Source organism: Oryzias melastigma, linkage group LG10 (assembly GCF_002922805.2).
Source record: "Oryzias melastigma strain HK-1 linkage group LG10, ASM292280v2, whole genome shotgun sequence".
Taxonomy (NCBI): Eukaryota; Metazoa; Chordata; class Actinopteri; order Beloniformes; family Adrianichthyidae; genus Oryzias; species Oryzias melastigma.
Genome location: NC_050521.1, coordinates 6532227 through 6559315, shown reverse-complemented (window position 1 = coordinate 6559315; position 27089 = coordinate 6532227). Strand labels below are relative to the sequence as shown.

General features: G+C 37.9%; 1 protein-coding gene across 3 annotated transcripts in view; it reads left to right on the top strand.

Annotated features, from left to right (window-relative positions):
• enox2 (ecto-NOX disulfide-thiol exchanger 2) overlaps positions 1–27089 on the top strand; it is a 204314-nt gene that overhangs the window by 129131 nt on the left and 48094 nt on the right. For all 3 annotated transcript variants that reach the window (XM_024283495.2, XM_036214036.1, XM_024283497.2), the window contains 2 exons: positions 986–1117; positions 26607–26762. In XM_024283495.2, coding sequence (XP_024139263.1) covers positions 986–1117; positions 26607–26762 — 288 coding nt within the window. The remainder of the gene's footprint in view (positions 1–985; positions 1118–26606; positions 26763–27089) is intronic.

Here is a 27089-nt window from a genome sequence, read left to right as displayed (position 1 = left end):
AAACAACAATTTGTTCCCTTTAAGAACAAAAATTTCTTAATTTACCAAAAGAAAAGCTCAGTTAATTTGTTTGGGTAAAATCAACTTGCATATGAGGTACAGTTTTACGGCTTAGTATATAATGGTGTGACCATAAAATAAAACGAATCTTACCTTTTTATTACCAAGAAAGACATATTAATATTCAGGTAGAGTTTTTTTTTTTTTTAAAGTCAAAAAAGCCTCTCAAAAAAAAAAAAAAAGAAGAGCAAAAATTTGTTTTGTTTTGCACATTGAACAACGAATACCGCTGCATAACCTACTCACCGGTCCTTGGCCACTTCTTATCATACTGTCAGGACTTCAGGGCTGCAGCTCCGATGCTTCCGAGGAGGTTAGGGCAAGTTTATGTGATCCAAAAAAAAAGAGCAAAAATTTGTTTTTATTACAGTATTGGGATGTATCGTGATTTGTAACGTATTGCCAGACTCTTGCCAGTTTACACCCCTAGTTCAAATAAACCATCTGGAATTGTGATTATAGAAGGACAGAAAACTTGAGAACAAGACTTAATGAACAAAGTTCAAATGTGACAAAGTGCATAACATGAACTAAAACATGAAAAAACAAGAAGTTTAGTCATGATGACACTATGGATATTTACATACTGGACGGTTGATCTCTAATGTCACCCATGGGATTCTGATTGGCAAAATTGTTCCCATGTGGAATGGGCTTATTGAATAGAGTTTGCCCCACTTATCTCAACAACATTTTGAGAATGGCATAACCTTTAACAAATCCAGGAATTTGAGCTCTTAAAAAATCAAAACAACCTTTTTCTATGTCATTGGTGGTTGTTGGTATTCAGTCAACAGAAACCAGGTGTAACAGTGACTGAGGGGAAACACAAAAGCAACAATCTACACAAGCTTTGGAAAGAACTTTCTTGGCACTACAAGAACTCCTCTTATGTTCCATTCTTTGTGTCTTTTTTATTCTTCAGAAGGCGTCTGTAACATGACCATGGACTCCAGCTCAATGACCATGCCTATGTCAGATCCCAATGCCTGGGCAACAGCCATGAACAACTTGGGAATGCCTCCAATGGGATTGACAGGACAGCCACTTATGCCAGGTACAACACTGCTCACGCTTCATTCTATCTGTCTATCCATTGTGCTGCTATTTATTTATTTATTTTTGTAATTGTAAAAGAGACTAAATTGCATTGTTAGTGTACAGTCTTACAGTGGCCTTGAAGGCTGTAAAAAAGGTGCCGCCACATCTGGAACACCCTGAAGGAAACAGGATGAGCTGACTCATCCAGATGGTATTACATGGTGGTAATCAGTTATGTATGACAAACACAGACACGTTCTGACTGATGAATGCAGATGTGACTCAGCCCACTTACAGAGGAAAAGGATAGAAAAGACCAGCAGGACTCCAGTGCATATTTGGCCAAAGCTGATGAAGACACTCAAAGATTTTCTTTTTGTAATTGGTCACTTTTTCTTTCAACCGCTTCAGTTGCACTTATTTTCATAAAAAAAATTCTCATTGCGACCGAAGAGCCAGTGTGAGTCATTTGGATTTAGGCAAAGTTGGTTCCATTCAGAACTACTTTATATAATTTTGGGCTAATTTTTTTCTTACTCTGTTTGAATGATTTTCACAGTTTTAAAAAAAGTAAGACCTGATTTAAAATTCACATATAAGCTTAGAGCACAAATCTGTGCTTGTTCAAAAAATTGATCAAGACTTACCAAACAGTGGATATTTCCTTTGCAAATTATAAAGCCAAGTTTATGTAGAACTGAATTTTGCCTGAAAAAAAGTATTATAAGATGACAAAAGCTTGGCTAATTGGCTTAGAGAAATTATAGAATAAATGTCCAGTTTCAGAACAAGGCAGGACTGGTGGGTCATTTAGTTATGTGTCATTATTAACCTAGGCTTCAGAGGGATGTAATAATCTGTTCAGTCTAATATTCACTTCAGTTTCTGGATCTTTAAGGCTTTCGCTATTTGAAAAGCTCAGCTGTTATTTGTGTGTATCAGAGCTGAAGGACACTAGTTGACCTTGTTTTGGACACTGAAAGCAGAAGCTCTTTTTCTAAATCTGCTGTCTGCCTTCCACCATTTTTACAGCTATGCAACAAAATCAACTAATATATTTTACATTTAAGGAGTAAGTAATAAAATTAATAAATAATAATAGATTGGATTTTTTTGCCCCTTTCCTGACACTAGAAGTGCCTACAATGTGTATCCATTATTTATTCTCTCCTCATTCATCACCTCAGCCACTGCCTCCTAATGCTATAGTAAGTGCTATCGTATCATAGTAATGTAAATTGTATTTTGTTACTTTTACTCTAATTACAGTGGGGGAAGACATATTTGTTGGTCACTGGTTCTTCAAGTTGTCCCACTTAAAAAAAATAGTTTGCTCTGTAGTGTTCATCATCAATACACTCGAGAAACAAAATGGAAAAAAAAAAAATGAATCTAGAAAATCAAATCAGATGATTTTTAAATAATGTTTTTGTGTAAAAAATGTCTAAAACAAGTATTTTGTCAATGACAAAAGTTCATTTCAATACTTTGTAATGTAACTCTGCTTGACAGTGACAGAGAGGTCTTCTGTAGGTCTTCAGCAGGTTTGCACTGTAGCCTCTACAGTGGTCCATTCTGCCATACAGGTCTTCTCAAGAGCTGGGATGTTTTGCTGGTCAGCAATGACTTTTAACTCCCTTCACTGATTATCAGTTGGATTGAGGTTCTGAGTCTTTCTAGAATATTCCAGAGCTTTGAAATGCTTTTCATGTTGGTACTCTTTCATTGTCTGGGTAATGTGTTTGGGATCAGTCATGATGGAAGTTTCAGCCTCAATGCTCTGACAGCTGTCCAAAATTGCTCCATTCATCCTTTCCTAAATACAGATCATTCGTTTTGTCCCCTTTGCTAAAAACCAGCCCCAAAGCAGGATGTTTCTACCCCCATGCCTTAGCAATGAGTATGGTGTTCAATTCAATTTGATTTATTTAGCTGAATATCACAAACAAATTGTCTCATTGGGCTTCATACTGGGAACTGTAAAAAAGGCAGAAAGCCGGTCATGTTTTTGGGATGCAGTTCTGCATTCTTTGTCCTCTGAACACGAGTAGCATTTACACCAAAGAGTTCCAATCTTCCTCTGGATCAGATGGTCTCTGGAGAACTTTAGATGGGCCTGGACATGTGCTGATTTAACCCTTGTGCTATCAAAGGTATGTTGACATTGGAAGTGGGGTCATCTGGACACCACAAGACAGTGCGCTAAACTTTATTTTTCAATGATTTTTGATTTTCACTGGTGTCTTTGTCGGACATGACATCCTGTCCACCTTCATTCTCATTTGTCATGGGATGGATAACAGGTCAATGTAAGGCTTGGGCCATCTGGACCCCATAAGATAACATAAAGGTTAAGAGTTTGGAGTTGAACCCACGACAATGCCAGATTGGGAAAGACTATCATGTATTTCTTCCGTTTTCCAATAATTGTTCCATCAGTTGATCTCTTCTCATCTAGCTGCTTGTTTGATGTAGATTTGTTCATCCCCATCTTGTCCAGGTCTACAATCTTGTCTTTGGTGTTCTTTGACAGCTCTTTGGTGGAGAGGTTGCAGTCTTAGTGTTTAAGGGTGTGGACAGGTATCTTTTATCCAGATAATGAGTTCAAACACCTGATATTATTACAAGTAACAAGTAGAGGATAGAAGAACTTCCTAAAGGCAATGTAACACATCTATGGGGGCACAGTTATTTGTTAAAAACCTATTTTCTGCTCCATTACACAAATACATTCTTTAAAAATCAAAGAATCAAAAGAATACCTTTATTAGATTTTGTCTCTCATAGTCTCACTCAGTCATCTTTTTAGGATGACAGACTTGGTGACTGGTGAAAGCTTTTTTGCTCCCCTGCATACTGTTCTAATTGCTTGTACTTTGCAAAACCCTTTAGCATGATTTACTTTTGCAACGGCTTCATGTTTCATGCACTCATTTGCTTTTTCTTCTTATAAACACAGCTTTCTGTTTTCTCTCTAACTTCGTTCACATCTAAATATCAGCCTGACCAGTGCTTCCCTACTCTCTTATTTACCCAAACTGACTTCATGGAGTGAATTTCGTCTGTATAAAAGCTCCCCATGTGCATGAGCATTTCTGTTTAAACAAACATTGTAGCACTGCGTTCCAGGCACAGTTTCTCTACCGCACTTTGTCAGCAGTTATTAACATACCTTATCTGTTCTAGCTCCACTGGAGGGAGCAAACATTTTCCTGAACACCCTGTTACAATTTCTGCTTTCTGCGTCTCCTTTTCTGTAGATAAAGGTAATAGACTGTCTCACACAAACTGGAGCTGCTGCTTCACACCCCTACAGGGTGTCAGCTCAAAATACCAATTCAATTTATGTGACCCAAATCAGAGCAAAAATCTTTTTAAAATTAAGCCCAAAACTTTATCTGATGTCCTAAGATCTGTTCTCCAGAATATCTGGACTGACTTGAACTCTAGGATAAACTGATTTTCTGTCTCCAGCAGAGAAAGAAAATCAGTTTATCACAACAGCTTGATGCTCATTACTAATTAGATCTGGAATTTAGAATTAAAAAAAGAAGAAGTTGGTTACCCTTTAAAAGCGGCTGTTGAGTAGAATATCTAACCTCACTGATTGTTCCGTCTGTAACAAGAGATTCAGCTGATGCTCCCACTCCGTCTATGAGAAGTTATTCTTTCATGTGTTCTCTCTTCCCCGCCGTGAAAGCCCTTCTCTAAAGCCTTTAAAGATCACTTCAGACGTTTCAGATAAAGTGCCCTTTCTTATTTGAAATAAACCAGGCTTGCATGACTGTGCATTGATACTTATGCACATCTCCCAGCACATGGAGAAATGCAATCTTCAAGAACCCAACCAAAAAAGGATAGATGAATGAAAGACCTTTGGCTTTATTATATTGTAGCACTACTTTTATTCGACTTGCACAGTGTTCTAGATTCTATTTCTGCCTGGAGAGTAATACAAGTGACTAAAACTCCTGAAAAATATATGCAAACATTTTTTTTTTTTTTTTTGCCATTAACAACTATTTTCACCATTTAAGCTCAATGAACCAGCTTTAAATGTGACCTGAAAAAAAAATATATATATATTTTTAACTAAACCAGCTACCTATTAGCTGAAAGACTGGAGTACTTTAGGAGTACAAGACTCCTAATTCATTTTAGTTCATTTCATGGTTAAAACCTGTTTTTCTATTTGCCTTGACAAGTTTTTCATTTAGGAATGTCATTCCACTAACTAAGAACAGAAGCGACAAGTACAGCACAGTTTCACTCAATCAGTCCACAGCTTCACAATTCAAGCGGATTTCTGATTCATCAACATCCAAATAGAAATTGATTTTTCTTTTTATTATTATTATTTTCATTCCAAAATCATTTTGTTTGGTTATACTAAAATTATTTCACATAATTGGTCATTTGAACTTAATAAAAGAAGAGCTGTTAAAAACTAAAATTAATTTTTACTTATAAAGACTATCAAAAAAGTGGTTTGTTTGAGCTTTTTTTTTTTGGCTTAGTAGAAACACTATTTATATGTTCAAATAATCCATAGAGCATCTTCTTGGTTGAATTTGATATGTTTAATCATTTTTTTAATCCAGGCATAACAATAGATGCCTAGTTTAAGTTGGTATGGGAAACATGTTTTTCCTTATTCTGCGAAATCGTCTTCCAGAAATATTTACTCCTCACAGTAGAAGAAATTCAACACAAAGCCAAGTCCAGTTTGTTGTTGCCAATTTAAGATGTTCAGAATCTTACTATTTAAATCTGTACAAGACACCCATAGTATGATAGTCCAAATCACATGAAACATTATCCAGGGTTGATACAAAATTGATCCGAAATTGCAACTGCGAGATGTATATATATAAGAGGATTGTGTTGTGAGACTGTGATTTCCTAGTGAGAACTTGGCTTTGAACTTTATTTGTAGCTGTTGACGACCTTTTAGCGTCATATCCAGTTAAAAGCGCTGGTGTGACTACATCCACTAACACATCGTTGTTACAGCAGTCACAATAAGAAGACACTAAAACTAATTTCAAGGCCAGTTCATCTCAGAATGAGTCATTGAGACATGGAGTCATTCAAATCTGTGTGTATGTGTTTAATTCAGAAATACAATTAGTCTAAATTCTGTAGGTTCATTAGGGTTTGATTTGATTTCTAGTCTCCAAGCGTCTCCAAGTACACAAGTGTGTTCAACTTTTTGTTATTGTTAACTTTAAATAATTAGATAAACATGTTTTTTTAGAGGCTTTAAAGAAGTTATAAATATTATTGGACAGAGCAGGTCTTCATTGGGTTAAACAGGGTCAGCAGAATTTCTGCACATGAGCGTCGGCTCACCTCTTCACGCTCCGCAGAGCAGCAGCAGTCCATCTGAGAGCTGCAACTCCCATAAACACAAGTTCAGTAAAGGCAATCGGAAGAGCTACATTTTTTTTGGGAGAGATTACAGTCCTTAGCTCTGTCAGGCAGCTGGAACAGAACTGCTGATTTACTCCGGGTTGATGGGTTGGAATTGGTCGGCCCCTTAGTCTGTGACGGAGAGGGGCAAAGGCTCACAGAGCTCCATCTTTTCAGTGTTTTGACTTGTGGGACAGCTGTTTTATGTCCAGGGCTGTAGTTTCTGCTGTCACAAAATAGTTCTTGATAGTGTTTTTACTAGGTAATGATACAGCAACAGTTTAGCTTGTCTTACTTGTGTGAGTAAGACGCTGTATGGTTTAGACAGGGAAAAGTCCTTATGTGAGCCGGGATGGGCGTAATTGAGAGGAAAAGTGTCCATTTTCATTCACCATTAATTGTCAAGATCTTCCAACTTACAGAAGGGTCGTAGAGAGAATCAGTTTCATCTTTAAGGGAGATCAGGTGTCTCTTGCTCCCTTGAGGCTTGTACAACCACTTCAAGGAATAGTCATGAAAATGGAACATACCATTGAAGTATTCGTAAGGATAATGGAAGATACAGTCGCTTACGATGTATTTACTCTTGTGTAATGTATAAGTGTTGGCCATGACCTGTTACCCGCAGCATACCTGTAGAAAATTGGTGTTGAACAACTCTCTTTCTATCTGCAGCAAATTCATTGCTTGAAGCTTTTCCAAAAATGTGTATATACAATTAAATGGATGCTCTTGACCTATGTGGGAGGAACTACCATCTTAAGTTTTTAGCCTGACTGTTACATGGAAGCATTGACTCTATCTTTTATTATTATCTTGATGCAAATAAGAAAAAATCTTCAAGTTCAGGAGAAGAATGATCAGATTCTCCTTTATGTTACTCCACCTGTTAATCATGTCATTGAGTAACGTGCCAAAACTGAGTCCCTGATTGGTTGACACAGCACGTCTTCTTCTACAAAGTTCATATATCTGAGCTCTCGATGTGCCATAATGCCCAAATCATACCGTAGCATCTGAAATGAACTGCTGCTGGACCGATGTACCATTTGCTGAAATCTCATCGCAGGATCTCTGATAGCATCTGTACATTGGCTTAACATTAAAATTAGATGCCCCTGAGAAATCAATCGCGTTCCATGGAAACTCAGTTTTAGGTTTCAAACAACAAAATCTGGACTATCACAGTTCAGGTGAAATAAAACTTTGGACTAAACCATTACTCTAAACCAAGCATGTCCAAAGTGTGGCCTGTGGGCCAAACACAGTCCACGTTTAAATATCCAATGACCCTAAGGATCCTTTCATAAAATCAATAATTTTAGCATTTTCTTAAAACTGTTTATATATCTTTATTTTCTTTTGGCTAAATTACATTTTCATATTCACCATGAAGAGAAGCTAATAGACGAGACATACCATATACAACTTACTAACTGGGAATGAACAGAATGAAAATTGGCAAATTGACAAGGATTTTGGTTTAAAAAAAAAAAAAAAAACATAATTAGATGTATTTCTTCTATGGTAAGCAATGAAAAGCATGCCAATAAAATGTTCATTAAATAGTTCATTTAAATATAGGGTGTCAGATATAATGTCAGATAAATGGAATGGCCCTCGCACATTTCCATCTTACCGAATCTGCCCCTCTTTGGAAAAAGTTAGGACACTCCTGCTCTAAACAATGAGGTGAATTGACAACTTTTTTATATTTATGACAGCAAAAACATGTTTATCTCATGCCCATGTTAAAATAGAGAAATTTCCATAATCCTATTTAACTGTAAATAATGAATAAAGCTAAGTATTTCCATCCTGAGCAGAAGCTTCCACCCCCTCTTTTCACTTGGTGCGAGCCCGACACGCTAATTGTACATGCCAGGCCTTCATCTGCAATCATCATGGGCGTGCTTCCATAATGCAGAAAGATTTAACCTCAGAGGGAAGGAAGAGTTAGTAAAGAACAGCAGGCACAAACACAACACACTAGTCACGTTAAGAGACCGACAACGTGTGATGAGAGAAACAAACATTGAGTTTGTGTGTCCCTAATTCCCCCAAACACTATGAGAGGGGAACCGGCGTCCCCCCAAAGGAAAGTGTGGCTGCTAGAAAAACTGATTGAGGTTTGAGCGTATGTGTTATTGAAATAAAATGTTTTTGTATCATCTGCACCAATAATTAAAGTCTTCTTAACCTATTAGGTTTGACAAGCTTATATCGATATTCCACTTGCAAGTATGCATTGAAAATACCAAGCTTCTATTGTTCAAACGGCAGAACTAATTCACACCCATACAGCTCAGCCGGAGAAATAGCGCTTCCCTTTTAAAATATTGGATTTAATAGAAAAGCACGCTTTCACACTAGTGAGGCTTCATGTTTGTTTAATTAGACATCTCCCTGTCATTTGGTGCCAAATTGAGTGCATGAATATGAATGTGCATGTATAGAAACTCCCAGTTGTTGCTCAGGCTTGGATGCTGATGTGTAAACTTCTCACAAATGCAAAGCTAATAGTCTTTAATGTGTTGAAAGCTGAGCAACGCTAGATGCGGGATGACAGGATTTCATAGAAGGAATAGAGCGTGTTTGATTCCGAAAATGCAATAAGGCACAGTTAGACAGACAAATTAGTTAATGTTCAAAGCTCTTTGATCCTGGGAATGGTGGTCTTGAGGTCTGTGACAGCCGTCCACAATCTGTACGTATTAGCCACAATGACACGTTAAAGCCACAGGCAAATTCAGAGGGATGACAGATGGTGATAAGAGGTAAGATTTGACAGCAAGGATAAAGGAAGCACAGCAGGTAAAATGGACAGGTACAGAAACTGAGGACAACTGAAAGGACTTTTTTTTTTTTTTTGTCTTGACTGTTTCCACTCCTTGCTTTGTAAAATTACCCAAATCGCCGTTAAGACCGGCAATGTTTTCACAATAATGTTTTAATACTTCTTAAATTACCTGTGGTTTATCCAAGTACTTGTGTAGAAAAGTAAACATTTATAAAACGAAACCTCACAGTTTTTATTATTTAATACTCTCTTGTGACCTTTTTTTGGCCAACTATCCACCCAGTCCTTTTAACTTTAGTTACACAACTGTAAATCCTGGTTTTGTCAAAAGTTAACGCTATTCTACTCAAAATTGTGTAGCACACTTAAAAGCCTTAATTTTCTTCAAAAAGCAATGGTGCGCACCTTACATAGAGATCAGTTGTGATTGCACTTATTAAGTGATTTTAAGAGGTACACTGTGCTCTGTCAAAATGCTAGTCTATGCCTGAATTCCTTCCCTACACACTCTATAGTGCACAATATAGTGTGTTTGCCTTTTTTTTTAGAGTTGTCTGGATCTACAATTCCAAAATCAAGTGCCCTAGAAAGTAGTGAGCATGGAAATATGAATTCCCTTCAAATCCATGGCACTAGAAAGTCCTGCACTACATAGTTTTTTTGTAGTTAGGGATTAGGGTGGAAATTGTAGACAGTGCCTTAGTCTGTTTTTTTTTTTTTTATGAGATGCAAACAAGGTTGGGAGCTGTCATAAATATGCTAACGCAACTAACGTGTAGCACATCGGACTATGTTTTCTTTTCTCACATTTTACTAACAATGTTGGGAGTTAGCATAGTCACAGTAACATTTGTTTTACCGGTATCAGTCAGTTTTTTACGTGTTACAAACAAGGTTGGAAGTTGCAGGTATTCTATTTATGCTAACGCGGCTAACATGTGTTTGGATTGTGGGTGTTTTTTTGTTTTTTTTTCACGTGTTACTAACAATGTCGAGAGTTGGCATAGTCCCAGTAACGCTAGTTTTAAAGGTATCAATCTTTTTTTTTTTTTTATGTTTTCCAAACAAGTTTGGAAGTTGCAGGTATTCTATTTATGCTAGCAAGGCTAACATGTAGCAGTGTTGGACAATGTTTTTTTTTTTTTTTTTTTGCGCATTCATGGGAATGTTGGGAATTAATATAGTCACAGTTAATTCATTCGTTGGCATGCACCCAATACTGTGGAAAATACAGTGGTTTCAGCCCCTAAATAATTAAAAACATGTAAATAGTTAAACCTTTAACTTTTGTTCACCTAACTGACTCATCTTTTGTCAGTTTTGTGATACTCATGTTTGCTCTTCTGTCTCATCAATGTTGATGTGTTATCAGCCTACAACAGGTTAAGCGCTAAGCTTTAAACTGTGGCAGCTTTAACAGCTCCTAGAACCTATGTGGGGGTGGGGGGGATCACTTGAGCTCCATTATCTGTCAGGTGAACGTTCATAAACAGTCATTGTTGGCGCACAGTTTCTGCAGTGTTGTCGTTTGTGTCGTAATCGTGGTGCAGCGTTGAACATTCACACACAGAAAATGTCACCAACGCCTGTCAGGCGGCGCTTTTTTCCCAGGGCACTCTTGGCTTTGAAGAAATCCAGGTGGATTAGTTATTGATTCTCTATCATGACAGTACATCATCTTTTTTCTTTTTTGTTTCTCCTTCAAACCATGTGGAAGAAGAAGAGGAAGGATTCAATTTGGATTTTTTCTCTCTTATCTTCTTCGTTTTGAAACATTTTTATTTAACCCTATATACATAAACATTAAGAGATGCAGCAATACATTTTCTTTTAATGATTCAGTTCAAACCTCGATTTTTGGGTCACGGTTTTGTTATGGTTCAATATTATTTTTTTATTTGCTAATAAGCAAGTTACAATGAAGAAAACCCATTCAACTGGCTTATGCCAGGCCTCGTCTCATTTAATAAAATAAAAAAGATGACACACCCTCAATGGGAATGTGGACAAAATAATTGATAGCTTTGGAGAGATTGACATATATTGTTTAAAAAAAAAAGAAAAAGCCTTTGAACTCTTGTGGAATCCTTATATACGTTTTTTCCAAACCCACCCAATGCTCAACAATGACATAAATGTCTCTGTAAGAGCATTATACCGCTGACTTGTGTGTTTTTTTTTCTTTTACCTTCTATAATTTATTTTTTATCAATGCAAATAGGTGAAATGTGTTCATTTGAACTTTTGCTACTCCTGTTTATTCTGTTTGCCAGACTTAAATTTTTTGTGATGTGATTTTGTAAAAATTTTAAAAATCACAATAAAAATATTCTTAAGAAAGAAAAAAAGATGCCTTTGAAACTTTAAATGGTGTGCAGTAGGAATGTAACAACACATTTTCACTCTCAAGTCGTTACATATCGGTGTTCGGTTATGGTCCCCTCCGTATCACTTCTTGACGTTTCGGGTGTCCTCAACTCATCATTTTTTGACAAGCTGGCTATTCCCACTAAATCATGGGTCCCCAACCTCAGAGCCGCGAACCGGAATCGGTCCAGGACCCAACGCGGAGTGCACTGGTACCCTAACCCAGTACCAGTACCCTAACCTAGTAACAGTTCGTGACCGGTACTGTGTCTGGTACTGCGTCCAGTGCCGGGTAAGGTTCTGGGAAGCAGTACTGTATTAGGGTACCGGTACCGACCGCGTCCATAGGATCAGGTCGCATCCCGAGGACCAGTCCATGCGTGGAACTGCATCCGTTACCGCGTACCGAGGGTTGCGGACCCTTGATTTTACGAACAGCCAGCATGTCAAAAAACAACGAGTTGGGCACACCTAAAACATCAAAAGGTGATGCAGATGGGTCCTTAACCAAACGTCAATATGTGACAAGTGGGGAGTGAGAATGTGTTGTATGCAACAATTCACCTTTGCCACGATTCGGTTCAATGGTGTAACACACAGTTTGGTTCTTAACCTAAAATTGTAGCATCCCTAATAAACATATACTTCTACCACTCAAAGCTAAAGGTGCTAGACGTCATTATAGTCCCATTTCAATTATCTTTTGATCTATTGTAATAGCATTCCCAATGGTCTTTTAATTATGATTATGCCGTTTTGTATCAACTGTTGGCATGGAGTAGGTCCGCCCTTGCTTCCCAACATCCTTCTGTTTACACTTTCTCCCACTATCTTACAGCCCCTCACACACCCAACCTAACATTAGCGGTGCAAATGAAATGGCAAACAATATTAAAGCTAATCAAACTATCCAGTTTTTAAACCAGATTCTAGCTCAGACGAGGAAAACAAAGATATGGATGGATCAGAATGGAGGGAGCAGGGAGCTCGATACGCCAATTGAAGCACCTATGTCACTGCTACAAGCTTTTTCGTCTCCTCCTGATTCACCACGATTTGAATACAAAAAAAAAATACTGAGAAATGCAATTTTAATATTTGTATGTGTCCTCCATCATCAGGAAAAAAAACATGTAAAAACACAATTTTCATTGAAGTGGGTCTTTGAAAATACCCCCCTCCTTCCTGCTGTCATTGCGGTTTCTCCGTTTGAACCACTCGCTCTTGACTGCATTTTCCCCTTTGTTTACTGCACAGCCGTTTTGCATTTACCCAGACAGACAGTTGGATAAAGGATCGGCCCTCGGCACAGCAGGCACAGAAACGCCTGGTACTCATTCACGGTGATGACAGTTTCATATCTTTAGATGAACGGAGTGTCTTGGAGTATTCTAAAAAGCAGATTTTTTTGGAGGGCTGATTGAGAGATTTAGGCCACAGATATGAGTCAAAAGAGAAGACGGTTTGTACTGTGTTTGTCCTTAAGTAGATCCTTGTTTTTAATGTTAAATCACGCCTTAATGGAAACATGAGGATTTACAGAGGAAAGGGGGTTCAGAGTCTCTTGTGCTACTTTGAATTTCCGATAGCTAATGTATCTGTCTGCCTTGCATGGAAAGGTGCTTCATCTCTAACACTGGCACAACTGTAAAGCATTTAACTTTTTACATTACAGCCAAAGTTGAACTTGATTTGAGTTTTTTTTCCTAGAAATGGAGCACCTGTTATGGCTGGAGCAGCCTGCTTTGATGGATTAGTCATATTTTTCCTTTGCTGAACTGAAATTGATTTAAATGTGGTGAGACCAGGTATTGGCTACATACTGTAAAGCCCTCAGAGGCTCATTTGGAGTTTTGGATTATGAAAATAGAACCAGTCTCAACTTCAACAAAACGAAAAAAAAAAAACACGGATTGTGTTAGCCCTTTTCCTCGGTGTAGAGTTTCATTTTTTACCCTCTCTGGATACGAAAGAGCAGGTGTTTGAGTTTGTTGAAGTTTCAAGGTAGGAATAGTAGTGAACCTTTGTCAGTCAATAATTCAATGTGGGGCACCACCATGGAGCCGCTTGTTGTGCCGAACTTCTGCCATGCGCAGTTCATTGAGTGAAGCCACTGATATTGAAGCAGCATCTGGTTTTACAAATATTTGACATCCAAGAGAGAGGGAAAACATCACTGCATCCTGAAGCGCTCGCCGTGCATTTCCCCAACCTTCAGGGTTTCCCCTTCTGCATCCAGAGCATAAACAGTACCAGATGTGGAGCTCAACCCCCCACGCACCCGTCCTAATCTTTTCTCACAATATAGACCTCTAGAGATGGCTTCTATTGTCCAAAACTGCATAAGTTAGTTTTACGGTTCTCAGGAGTGTCACCAGCACTTCACTGCTGTTAGTTTTAACTGAAATCTAACCTTAAACATGTCAGACGTTTTTTGCTCTTTTTTAGCTCTTTGCTCTTCAGATATTTACACAGTTTGCGTGTCTCAGGTTCTGGAGAAGAGAAGATGGTATCTTCACATTGACTGCAGTCAAATGAGCCGCCGTTCACATTTCTGTGGTCAAATCAGCATCACTGGATTTTTTTGTGAGTTTCATCCAATAATTATGGTAGCAGGACTGAGAATGCTGGAAAATCTCCACCAGACTCCACGGAGCTTCTTGATGTGAGGATTGTAAATCAATGAAAGAGCATTTTGATGTTAGCTTTCATTATTTTATCAAGAACTCTGAGAAACCAATGGATCGAATGTATTGGTCACAGCAACGTCAATAAACATTGGAAAATTATCTAAAAGAGTCTTTGGTGAACTGGAAGGAGAAAGAATCAGGCTTCTGGAGGAAGTTCAGTCCACTTCTTGGTCCCAGCTGACATCCAGATCAAAACAATACAGCTCGATATTACCGACATTGCTTGACATTTTTATGTCGTAGCGGTGAAGATTTACGCTAGTGAGACACAGAGCTATCATAATCAGACAAGGGGGATCAGGGGCGGGGCTGTTCAGCTCAGCACCAAAAGCCACGCCCCCTCAGAGGAGATTTTGGAAACAGAGGCTTTAGATCAACATGGAAAATGGCTTTTTAAGACATTTAGGTTGTGGGATTTTGGTTAAAATGTCATAATCATAATTAATACACTACTGGGAACGTTTTTTTTTTTATGTAAAAAAAAAAAATTCATAAGGGGACTTTAAACAAGTGTTAAACAAGTGGCATAAAAATCAGTATTTATTTTAATGAATTTCTATTTAGGTAAAACTAAGTAAATAAAACAGTACAACTTTGGCAATCTTTCACTTTTAAATTCATATCTCTGCAAAAAATCATCAAGAAATCTTTACAAATATAAAGTCATACGCTTCAAAATCACAATTTTTAAATGTTAAATCAAAAGTAGCAAGAAGGTGCTTTTTTTGGTCACACCTTTTTTCAACTCTAATGTATCTGTCACTATAGTCTGTGTCACCAGTGTTATAGTCAACGACATGCAAGGCAAGAAAGAAAAAGAACAGTAGTGTTTGCAGAATTATTTCAAGAACTGGAAGCTGCGCTTAAGCACTTTTTTGGTTAAGTGAAAGACGCTGAGGCGCTCTCATTTCTGGTCGCTCGTGTCACGGAGCTGCTCCCCCGCTCACACAGAAGATAACATACCATTCAGCAAAGCGTGCATTTTTATTGGCTTTACATGTTAAAGAAAATTATGCAGTTTTACGTTCAGATTTAAATTCCCACTCGTCCTTGAGAAACAAAGATCTGTGACTTTAAAATTATATTATTCTTAAAAGTAATATAAGAAGTCATTTCATGAACAATGGTGCAGTTTAATGTGGTTTTGCCTGAAGAAACATTTCTTAAAAGTACTTTTCTTTTTTTTCGCCCCTCATTTTAAAGACAGCATCTCTGTTGCAGTGTCCAAGATAACCCAAAGATTGCATAAAACCTACTTTTCAGTTGTTTTTTTTATTAAAGATACATGGTTTTATACATTATAATGATAAGGAAGCATGATAATGAAATTCAAAGAAATAAAGCAACTTTAAGTGAAATGGCTCAATAAATAAATAAATAAACCATTAAAAGCCCCTTTATAGCTTAAAGTTGTTTTAACCTTTACTTGTAGTGAGGCTCAGCGAGATTTCACATTTGCAGTTGTCTGTGTTTCCCATTTTCTTTCCATTTGAGCCTGGGAGTTAAGTCTGCTTTACATAAATGACACAGCTACTCATTCCTCCCCCAGAATCTAAAACATGTGGTAATAACAAGTTCTGTACCATCTGTTTCCACTGGAGCAGTGTTTTTGATCAGCCTGTTTGCTTTTCTCACGTCTGAAGTTAAAATCCTTCTCCATCAAAAAGGAAAATATGTAGAGTTCTTGCAAAACTGCCACTCAAACACACAGTTACTCCTCTATAAGGGTAACATTTAGTTTTTCACAGACATATATTTGCAAAATTATTTGTGTTTTTAAGAGCCTGACTTCCTTCATCCCCTTTGCTTCTGCATAGATCTTAGATTATATGAAAGGTTAGTGTCACGCCTTATGAAATAGACACTGGAACCGACTGTGCCATTTGATCTGCTTATATAAATCAGGTTTCAGTGACTGTCACACATTTACTCACCTGGATTAACAAATAAGTGGGATAACAGTCATTCCGTTGCTTCAAGCCCTTTCCAAGTTTCCGCCTGGAAGCTGTGTTCCTCTGTGCTCTTTAACTGCTTTGGTACAAAGCCAGAGGTCTTTGGCTCTATGTAGGTGGACTGCATGACCTTCTTTACTCGGCATCCTGTCAGTAGACAATAAAGCAGAAGAACTATGAATCCTAAATAGCATATTTTTCCCACTCTAGGATACCCCGGATTATAAAGTGCACCGTCACTGAATGGTCTATTTTGGAACTTGTGTTTTATATATATTTATATGTTACACTGAACCATAAGGCGCATTTAGCGAGACAAAAGTGTCAGAAATAAGTCCATCAGTCAGTCAGATAAAGAATTAACTCCTTTCACAGTAACTTTAGAATGTGTTTGTGACACCCTACCGCTAACGTTGGCGTTTTCAAAATACTTGTCACTCCAACTTTGTTAGCAACACGTAAAAAATGAAATGGATACAGCAAAAATAAAAGTTACCGTGACTACAATAACTCCCAACCTTGTTAATAACAAAAAAAAAAAAAGAAACACTTCTTAGCCATGTTAGCGTGTACACAATAGCTGCATTTCCAGTAACTATGAAATTGCACAAATTGGATTTGCGATAATAAATCCATCTAATACAAACACCACAATTTGTGCTTGGAGGAGGTGGTTTTGTGGATGTATCAAAAATGCAATATTTTACAATACAGAAATACTTTTTCCGAATTAAATGCACTTCTTGGTAGGAGCTGGCTGCCTTTAGCGCTGCACAGTGGGCGCCACTAGAGGTCCCACATAATCACACAGTTCAACAAAAGTTCAACGAGTCATGCGGAATTGTTCGATCCACAGCTCCCCCGTTAAATTCACCAACCGCAATTTCCCAAAATCGCTTCATCCGTAGCCGCTTCCACGTAGCTTGTCGCTCTATGACCTGAAGAAGATGTCTCCTTTGATAGATGTTGATGAGGTGCAGTCCTATGGCAGAAAAGTGTCTAACTGCTTACTTGGTAGAACGTTTTAGTTCTTAATACCGCTAAACAAGCTTCTCACATGCTGTGTCTGGCTCATTGATAAATGTAGAGACTAGTGGTGTACCGTCAGGGCCTGCAAAGCCTTCAGTGAAGGCCTAGTCTATCTGAAAAGAAGTATCTAAATTACAGAGAAATGTTTATATATATATATATATATATATATATATATATATATATATACATTTCTCCAAAAATATATTTGAGATCATTTAGGTGGTGGTTTATTGCGTAAGACATTCTTAAGATGGACTTTTCTGGATAAATTAGACATCGTCAAAAAAGGCTGGACACACAGCGGGGACTTTCAGTCTGCCAGCAATTCTGTCTGGCAAGAGTAATGGAGTTTTGTGACAATGTTGAGCGACAAAAAGGTCAGAATGAGAACTTCTATGCTGCCACTGAACGCACCATGGGCGCTCCGAACGGAGAACAGAATTGTCATAAATAGCATCTCCCCCTCAACTCCTGGACTTCCTTCATGGATATAGTTCATGTTTAAATAAGTTGGATTTGCTGTAAATAAAAATGCTTCTTTTCAAGTTGAATGGTTTGTCAATTGTGCTTTGATGCTTGTTGGGAGGAGACTGCACGTGCAGAGTTTGTTTTCGCAACATGTGCAATTGTAGTGAATTCAGTCTGTATAAATGATTAATTTTTGATAGAATTGCTCCATAAAATAACATTCATATATAACAGGATGGGGTTAAAAACATAGTATATTAACGAGGATGGTTTTGGCAGAGGAAGACTGAAGGCTCGGCTCTGAAAAGCATGGACCACCACTGATAGAGACTGCGCGGTACGAGCGCGGTACTGCTGTGATGTCATCCAAATGCTACCTTGCTGTTCTTTAACAGAATCAACAACAATACTTGTTCTGGTTTTGAATGACTTATTGTGTGAGTGGTTTGGGGTTTTTCGCATGATTAGGATTTAATGGGAACAGTGTAATTGTGAAACTTAGTTTTTTGCGATCCCTAGAATTTCTGTAAACCTTTGGGCATATATGTAATTGAAACACAACTAGTAACCCCCAACTTTGTTTGCAGCATGTAAAAAAAACAGACTAATACCGCTAAAACAATCAATACTATGACTACACTAACTCAGCTTTGTTAGTTACATGTAAAAAAAGCAGTTTGAAACTGCTAAATGATAGATTGCTGTGAACCTCTCAAATTCGCTTTGATATCAGTAAGTACAATCAGAACTAATCTATGTATAAGGCTTATGATCATAGTGCATCCTGTAGTTTATAGTGCAGAAAATATAGTAGATCTTTTGAGTGTTCTCCTCCCCTTGTGAAGATATATTTGCCCAGTGTTGGCTAAACCTACTTGAAGGCTCTGGTTGTTATTTAGATTGGAGTACTGAGGTGTCAGACGGAACATGATGGATTCCGCAAGCGAGCGGACTCTTTATAGATGGAAGAACTTGCACAGACAGGAAGGAGTTTGGCTCGTTATCATGCAGGTCAAGCACCTGACAAATGTCGCTGTAAAAGAAACAGAGTCCACGATTTCCTTATGAAAATGCAAACAGGGTGACTCTTGGCAAAGATTGAAGGAGGCAGCCCACGGGTTGGGTTCCAGGTGGTATGGCTGACTCGCCTCATTAAAGAATATTATCCAGCATGCTTCATTGCAGTTTCCTGCGCGTTCCCTTCAACCTCCCACCCAGTCTTGACTGCTCGAAAGAAAAATTCACCCAGGAAATCAGAGATGAAGGGAATGGAGGGGAGGTGGATGACAATATTAGCTGGGAGCTTCACACAATCAAATGTCAACATATTTTTCTTCTGGTGTTCTTTGTGGATGTGGTGATTGATGGGCTGCTCCAAATGTAATTACTTTGAACGCATTTCATGGGTATACACAGCTTAATGTCAAAAAGGACATGATCCGGAGAAAAAGCAGGCGTACCACAAAAGATGAATGTGTCTCATAATCTTGAACTTTTTTTACATACAACATAAAAAAAACCTTTCAGTATTACTATCTGAGAGGGAGTTTTGACAAGGATATTTTCTCAGCTAGGTCTTCAACACCACAGAAAATAGAAAGTAAAGTTCATAGACCGATAGGGCAGGAAGGATCAGACAGATGTTTGCTCATGTGTGGGTGGACATGCAACCGGGTTTCTTTTGTTGTTGTTCTTCAAGGGAGTTTTGTACTCTTTACCTCTCTGTAGGCTTTCCACTGACTGCCCAATACTCTGTCTCTCTATAAAAGTTCACAAAGCACTCGCTAGCAGGACGGGCTGCGTCTGGCATGAGCTGATCCAACAGATATCAGGTTTACAAGCATTGGTTCTTATTTTCTTCTTAGATTTTTTCCTTTGGCGGCAGCAGCCACTGCCTACCACTCCAAGGCGTTTCATTGAACATGATCAAGCGTTTCCAAGCTGTGATACTAGTGTCAACCATCTGGAACTGCAGTTTCACACAACTACCAGTCAGGCCGGTGGCACTGTGTTCAAATTAACACGATAAACAAGGAATTTCTAATGTATCCACAGGCCGTTATATTAGGGGTGTGCCAAAATATGGTTATAGCGATATTTAGTTTTTGCTTCTTGATGTGTTCTCACCAAGTATTGATCTTTCATTTTGTGTTTGAAGAGGCTGAAAAACATTATATTCATCATCTTTTGCTGAGATGTTCCTTTGGAGGTAGATGGGGGCGCTGTGCAAGTCTGGCTGTCGTGAGCACCAATGTGCCTGGCAACTACTTGAATTTTCTCATTTTTGTTCTGTTGTTTATTACAATTTTGCTCTAAGTAGTGGCACTGCTGTTCATGTTTACTATCGTTAACGCTAAATTTTACAAATAATTCTAATTCAATTGGTGTCAATGCCTGTCAAAGACATAGTATTACTGATTTCATCAACGTTGCACAAAAGTGTCTATTATTTGTTGCACAAAATAAGACACAATTGTTTATTAAAAAAATAAATGGGGATATATTTTCCCCAAAAACATGTGTTTTACTATATAACGCGAGTTATTAGAGATTACTTTCACCAATTATCGCAGTATCGCAATATCATCTATATCGTGAGCCATGTATCACATTGTTATAGGTACCCAGTAATTCACTGCCCTGCAATATATATGTCAGAAATACAGGATTTCTTTAAGATATTAAGTCAAATTGACATTACAAATGTAGTCTCAAATTTTACAGTTAATAGTTATTGATATTTTATAGGTACTGGATTTTTCAAATTATATGTTGCCATGGACTGTAAGTTGTGCTTTTAGGAGAAATGTATCTAACAAAATGCAGGACCTAGAAAAAAAGAAAATCATCTTGAAGAGTTCAACTGCACAAACTCACAAAGGTATATATATACATGTTTACATGCTTTGGATCCATATCACATTTTGATTATTAAAATATTTGAATATAATAATCTAGTAATTTCTACTTTTATTTTGTATTTTATGTTACTGTTTAGAGACTACTCTATTTTTACCTTCAAACTCTTAGTAAATTTTGTATTACTGTCATTCTTATTTATGATCTTATGTGTTCTTGGTGTTTGTTGTTGGTTAAACTGCAACTTGCCCAGGGACTGTGGTTAGCTTTGTAGCTAACACCAGCACATTTACAGAAATGTCCATGAATGTGCACTGTCCCTGTTCAAATAAATATTAAATAAAGGTTAAATAATAACAGAACAGATTACAAAAATAGATAGAATGCGTCCACGCTTCACTGCTGTGAAGTATTTAGCTTCATGAATCATTAGAGGAATCGCATAAGTGTTTGGTATATTGCTAAAACATATGAACAATTGTTCAGATAACCATAGCACAAGGAACATGCCAGTCAACTAAACTATTTATATCACTTAACATCACTAAAGCCATTGAATCCCTTATCGTCTGTGTCACTTTTGAACAATTCCGACAAGGCCATCTCTTCTTCTGCATTAATGTCAGTAGCAAATACTCATGCACACTCCTACAGCGCCCTCTAGTGGTTGTTGGGGGGGAAATAGGAAATACACGAACTGTCGGACCTGACTGTAAGTTGCAACCCTGGTCAAACTAGTCAAAACACCATGACAATCATAGCAAACAATTGTGCCTGTAGAACCCAAGATGTCAAATTTGGCTGCAGTTGATTTATTTATTTATTTTTATTTTGTTTTGATTGCTGGTACCCAAAATAAACAAACTAATAAATTGTCAAATTAACCCTGAAAGCCCTGAAAAAAATGGTTCTTGGGTGCTCTGGGGCCAATGACATGTCTGAGTCAAATTTGTTTTGGTATTTTACAAGTGAGCTGTCTAAATAAACATCAATAACTGTTCAGTTCTTTAGATGAAATTCATATTTTTATTTAGATATTGTATTTTTGAGATTTTCTTCAAGCAAAAATGTAGAGCATAGGAAGGGATTGTGCAAGGCCGTGGTTAAACTGAAAGCCTGCCCCTGGATTATTTCCTGTAAGTGGTCACTGAGTGTTTCTGTCCGTGAATGCAGCGATCTGCCACAGCGCCGAAAACACAGACAGGTAAAGCCAGTTGCTAAGCTTATCTTATTAAAGCAAAGTCCTGCTGGGAAAAACACGCATCTTGACTTTTTGTGGCTCTCCCGACTTCAGACTGACATTAACTATGAATGCCAGTGGCAGTCCAAATAGACTTTAGAAGGCCTGAAAGCCGAGACTGCAGCTCCAGCAAAAAAAGAAAAAAAATCTCTCTCTGGCAGAAAAAAAAGCATTTCAAGAGTCAGATTTTGAAGACAACACAAAGCTCAGAGTAAATGCTGCTACCTCTGCAGAAGACATGCCCATGTTTTTACTTCCAGCACACATTATAAGCAATAGCTCTGAGTGACAGAGAAAATAATAGTTTAGTTATGAAAGATCTTGAATTATTATGTCGACAGTTAAGATTAGAGAAAGCTGGAGGAACTGGAAATCCTTTGGCAGGAGTAAATAATCTGCTTTCTTACACAGCATTGGGCTCCTTCAGGTCTTAGGGGGTGTAGCAGCAGGGGATAAATGCACAGGCAAACACAGCTCAGGAGAAACACACTGGGCGAAACAGCGCAGTGATAAAAGCAGATCTTGTTCTCCGTGTGTTTAACTTTACATGGGGAGCTTCAGCCCGCATCTTTATATACCTTTAGAGCTGAGGGGATTTATGCTTTAAATTAGTTGGTTTACTAACCCTTTATAAAGAAAGAGTTTGGCTTACAATGATTTCGTTTTTGTGTGTTTTGTTTGTGTTAACTCAACCTTTTCTTTTTCAAGCTTTTTCCTTTCAAGCTACAAATATTCCCCTTTTCCATCAAATTTCTTCTTTCTTTCTGCTTTGTTTTAAACACAGAAGAATTTCAAATCATTCTGCAGCTGTGCAATGCTTATGTCAATTATAGTAATTTTATTTCCAAATGTTTTACATGAATTACATTAAAATGAATACCAAAAACTTTGTGGATAAACTATCTCAAGTTTTAAAGACACCATAATAGGAATTGTATCTTTAGCGTTTCTAAATTGTCCTCCTGGGATTTTTCTGATGATGGAAGAAATTTATTAAAAAAAGATTGCATTCTGGTATATCTACTTGTAAACAACTAGATCTGGATATGTCTTTGTTTTCCTCATATGAGCTGGCATGTGGATCAAAACTCTATATCTCACCATTTTAGTTTCACCGTGTTTGGTATGTTTGGTTTGGGGTGTGAGGGGCTGTAAGCTAGTGAGAGAGTGTGTAAATAGAGCGGGTGATGGGAAGGGGGGGTGGGGATGCTCCACGTCAACAGTCCTGCCCACAACTCAGAGGTGAATTTCTAATGAACTACTGCCACTCTGCAAAAACTATGTCCATTTTAACTAAAAAATGTCATAATTGAAAGACCAGTGGGAAATAGATTAAAAGATGATCAGAGTGGGACTTAAATGCCTCTACATGCATTCATTATAGTGTTGTTTACTCCCATTTACCCAGTAAACCGTGTGTGCATGCGTGATGCCACTATTCACTCTAGTCTTTGTTTCCATTCTTGTAAACTGAACCAAGGACAGAAGTCCAGTTCAATGGAATCGTAGAGTTGGATTGCTGAAATAGAAGAATATTCTTTTATAAGTCGAATTATGACTATCGAATACCTGTAAAACATTTTTCTACTTAAGGTTCAAGGTGCTTTGTGGTCATATTTACCCATGCACATACACACACACTCATGACAGCCTGGCCCAGTGTTTTGTCCAAGGACACTTTGATAAATAGGAAGGCAGCCCACAATCAGAGGTTGACACACAGCAACTCCATTGTAAACTTCCTTTTACAAAAATGTACAGAGCAGTCTGCATTTTCAATCATCTATTTTGATCCCCAAAACACAAAAACTGAAATGCTCCGCACTCAAAATGAAATAGCTTCCATTTGTTTAGCTTTTTCGTCATACTATGACGGTGTTTAAAAAAAAAAAAAAGTATTTTTTTAAGCCTTCGTTCACCAATTTCAAAACACTATTGAAGGTACTGCAAAAGAAGGGATTATGGCAGAAGATGAAGCACCATTGCATTGTGAACTGACAGCTCAGTTCCACCATAAAAAAAATTATGTCCATATTTGTCACCATGGCAACATGTGTTCATCTGAATCCAGCTTGTGTCACAGTATCCATTGCAACTGCATTAAATCAATGTTTTCTTGGATAATGTCAGTTTTCTATTTATGATGTCATGTGACCCAGCTTTTGTTAGGACCATTATATTAGACTGAGTGACTCCTCCTCCTTGCATTCTAAATAGGAAGTATCTGATGGTTTCACGAAGCAACCCAAACACATTTCTCAAAGAGCAATCTGTTTTAACATCTTGAATTTCCTCATTATTATTATTAGTTTGGTTTAATTTAGTTTTAGAAAGGGGACAATGCAATTTAAAGCAAAACACGTGATTAAAAATTAAACATGGTTTTAAAAAAGCCAGACTTAGCCAAGAAGGCTATTTTCTATCTGTGGTCTCCTGGCGAGAATGTTAAAAGAAACGTTAAAAGACAGTGACAGAAAACGAGTAGACAATAAAAGAGCAAAAACGTACATCTCATGCTACTAACATCTAGAGAGCACAACAGCTGTAAAACACAAGAAAAGACCTTACACTACATATAGATATACATAGCTGAAAAGGAACAAGACAGCACAATAAAACATACCACAACCACAATGGGGACATTCGTTTAGTGTTGGCACCTGTAGGTGTCAGTGTGGTATTTTTTTTCAGTTTTTTTGTGAAATCCTTGCATGTGGGGGATTGTCTGACCTCCTCAGGTACTGAGTTCCACTCTGCAGCACTCCTCACTGACCAGGCCGACTGGCTCAAAGCGCCTCTGCGCAGCGGGATAAGACAGTCCCTTCTGACAGAGCCCCGAGTGACTCGCTCCGAGTCTTTTCTTCGGTTGACAAATACTGAAAGGGGATCTGGAGCTAAGTTATGTAGCACCTTAAACATCAGCCCAATGTCCATGAATTTTTGAAGATTGTCCCAGTTTAAAAGAGTATGTTTCTTAAAAACAGCACCGTGATGATAGTGCCTCGGTTTTTTTGTCCAGAACCTTAACAGCTTGCTTATATAACACCTCAAGCGGTTTCTTTGCACTTTGCCCAACCTGGGATCAGGAAGTTATACAGTAATTAAAATGACTACAAATCATTGAGTGTAAAAACATTTTTGCAGCTTCAAGGGACATTTCATTTCGTCTCTCCCTCATGTGGGAATCCCTAAGGTTTCTTCTTTTTTCCTGACTCAGGTTTTTTAGGAGTTTTTCCTTACCGGGAGGGAGGGTCTAAGGGCAGGGATAACCAGTTTATGTAGTCTGTTTAGTTTTTAACAATTGTTTATATTTTGAAGCCCAATGAGGCAAATCTCTTTGTGATTTTGGGCTATATAAATAAAATTGAATGAATGAATGAATTGAATAATTTAAAAGATTGAACTTGATCTTTTTACACAATTTTTCGATGTGGGTTTTAAAGGACAATTGTGAATCAATCGTTCAAACAAAATACTTGAAATGGCTGACGATCTCTATCTTTTCTCCATTCATTTCTATATTGGGGTCAGGTGATGCTCTGTTTGTCTTACTGAAGCATATGCCCACAGTTTTAGAAATATTCAGCTGAAGACAGGACTCCTGCAACCAGATTCCAACACATGACATCGCTTTGACATGTTTTGCAGCAACAGCGATTTTGGAGCAACCTTGAACAAAGAAAACTGTGTCGTCCGCATACATTATGCATTCAACTTCGGGACAGACAGAGGGCAAATCATTAATGTACAGACTAAACAAAAGGGGGCCTAATATGGATCCCTGCGGAACCCCAGAAGTAAGCTTAAGGGAACCAGAACTGCCGTTGTTAATTGACACTCTTTGTCTACGATCACGTAGATAGGATTCAATCCAGCTCACTGTATTGTTGGAAAAATTAAGCTTTAAAAAGTTTGGTGTGAAGAACAAAGTGGTTTACTGTGTCAAAAGCTTTCCTGAGGTCCAAAAACACTGCACCTACGAATCCACCCTTATCAAGTAAAAGTTTTACTTTTTCAACAAAAAGGTATATATACATCATGTTATCTCATCATTAATACTATTTGTGTCACATACAATCATAGAAATGAAAGAACAAAAGCATTTTCCCTCATCTTAGTGCAGAAAACCACAACATCTATCTGGCATACTCTAATTTACCGTAGAATTTTAGTGTACCTGTAGGTTCTCGCGATGCAACGGTTTCACTGAGCAGTGCTCTTAAGTGCTTAAAGTGAAGAGTTTCACCATTAAATATGCTGTAAAATACCTCCAAATTACCTGAACGTGAAGCTCAGGCTCACAGGCTCGCATTATTTATATTTTAAAAGACTGCCTACATGGGTTGGAGTTCACTCAGATGTGTGTGTATCACGCAGAGCACAAACATCGCTAAAGCAGCTTTAATGTAATGTAGGCTTAAGACCATTATCTGCAAGTTCATCAGTCAAACAGCGGGATGACAGAAAAGCAGCAACAACTTCCTAAAATATGCATACTTTTAGGAGCTGACTTATTCATGTGTCTTGTGTGTGATGTGTGGGCTGCAGGAGTGTCAGTGGTGTTAACAGAAGAGATACAGAGCAAATAAACCCTCACTATGACAAATGCTCTCTTTGTTTGGAGTTAAGTTCAGTCTCATACGTCCTTAAAAATATTGTTTCTTTTTTGCATCTTTTTTTTTTAGATTTTGACCCTAATCTTGGCATGATGGCTGGAATCACACCTATGAACCCCATGATGCCCGGCCTTGGTATGGTCCCCGCACCGCTCTCCCAGGACATTCCTGTGATTAAGGAGATCATTCACTGCAAGACTTGCACTCTATTTCCTCCCAACCCCAGTAAGTTTTGGTGTTCTTCATGTCCCTCCCAACGTCCGCTTTGGAAAATCTTTGGAAATTTTTGGTATGAATTTAACATATTTAGTCAGTAGAATTTTTCTCAATTTGAATTTCAGATTTAATCAATCTGAAGAACCTTTATGAAATTTGTGTGGTGATTACAGCAACTGACTGTCATACATGTTATGAAACCTGGTGGATTTGAGCCTTGTGGCTGGGCATTTTTTGGCTAAATTCCGGACACAGTCGGCAGGTTGAGTAGGGGACTAAAGAGGCTTTAAAGGAGACAAGAAAATATCCTCCAGTTACCCCACAGTTTGACTGTAA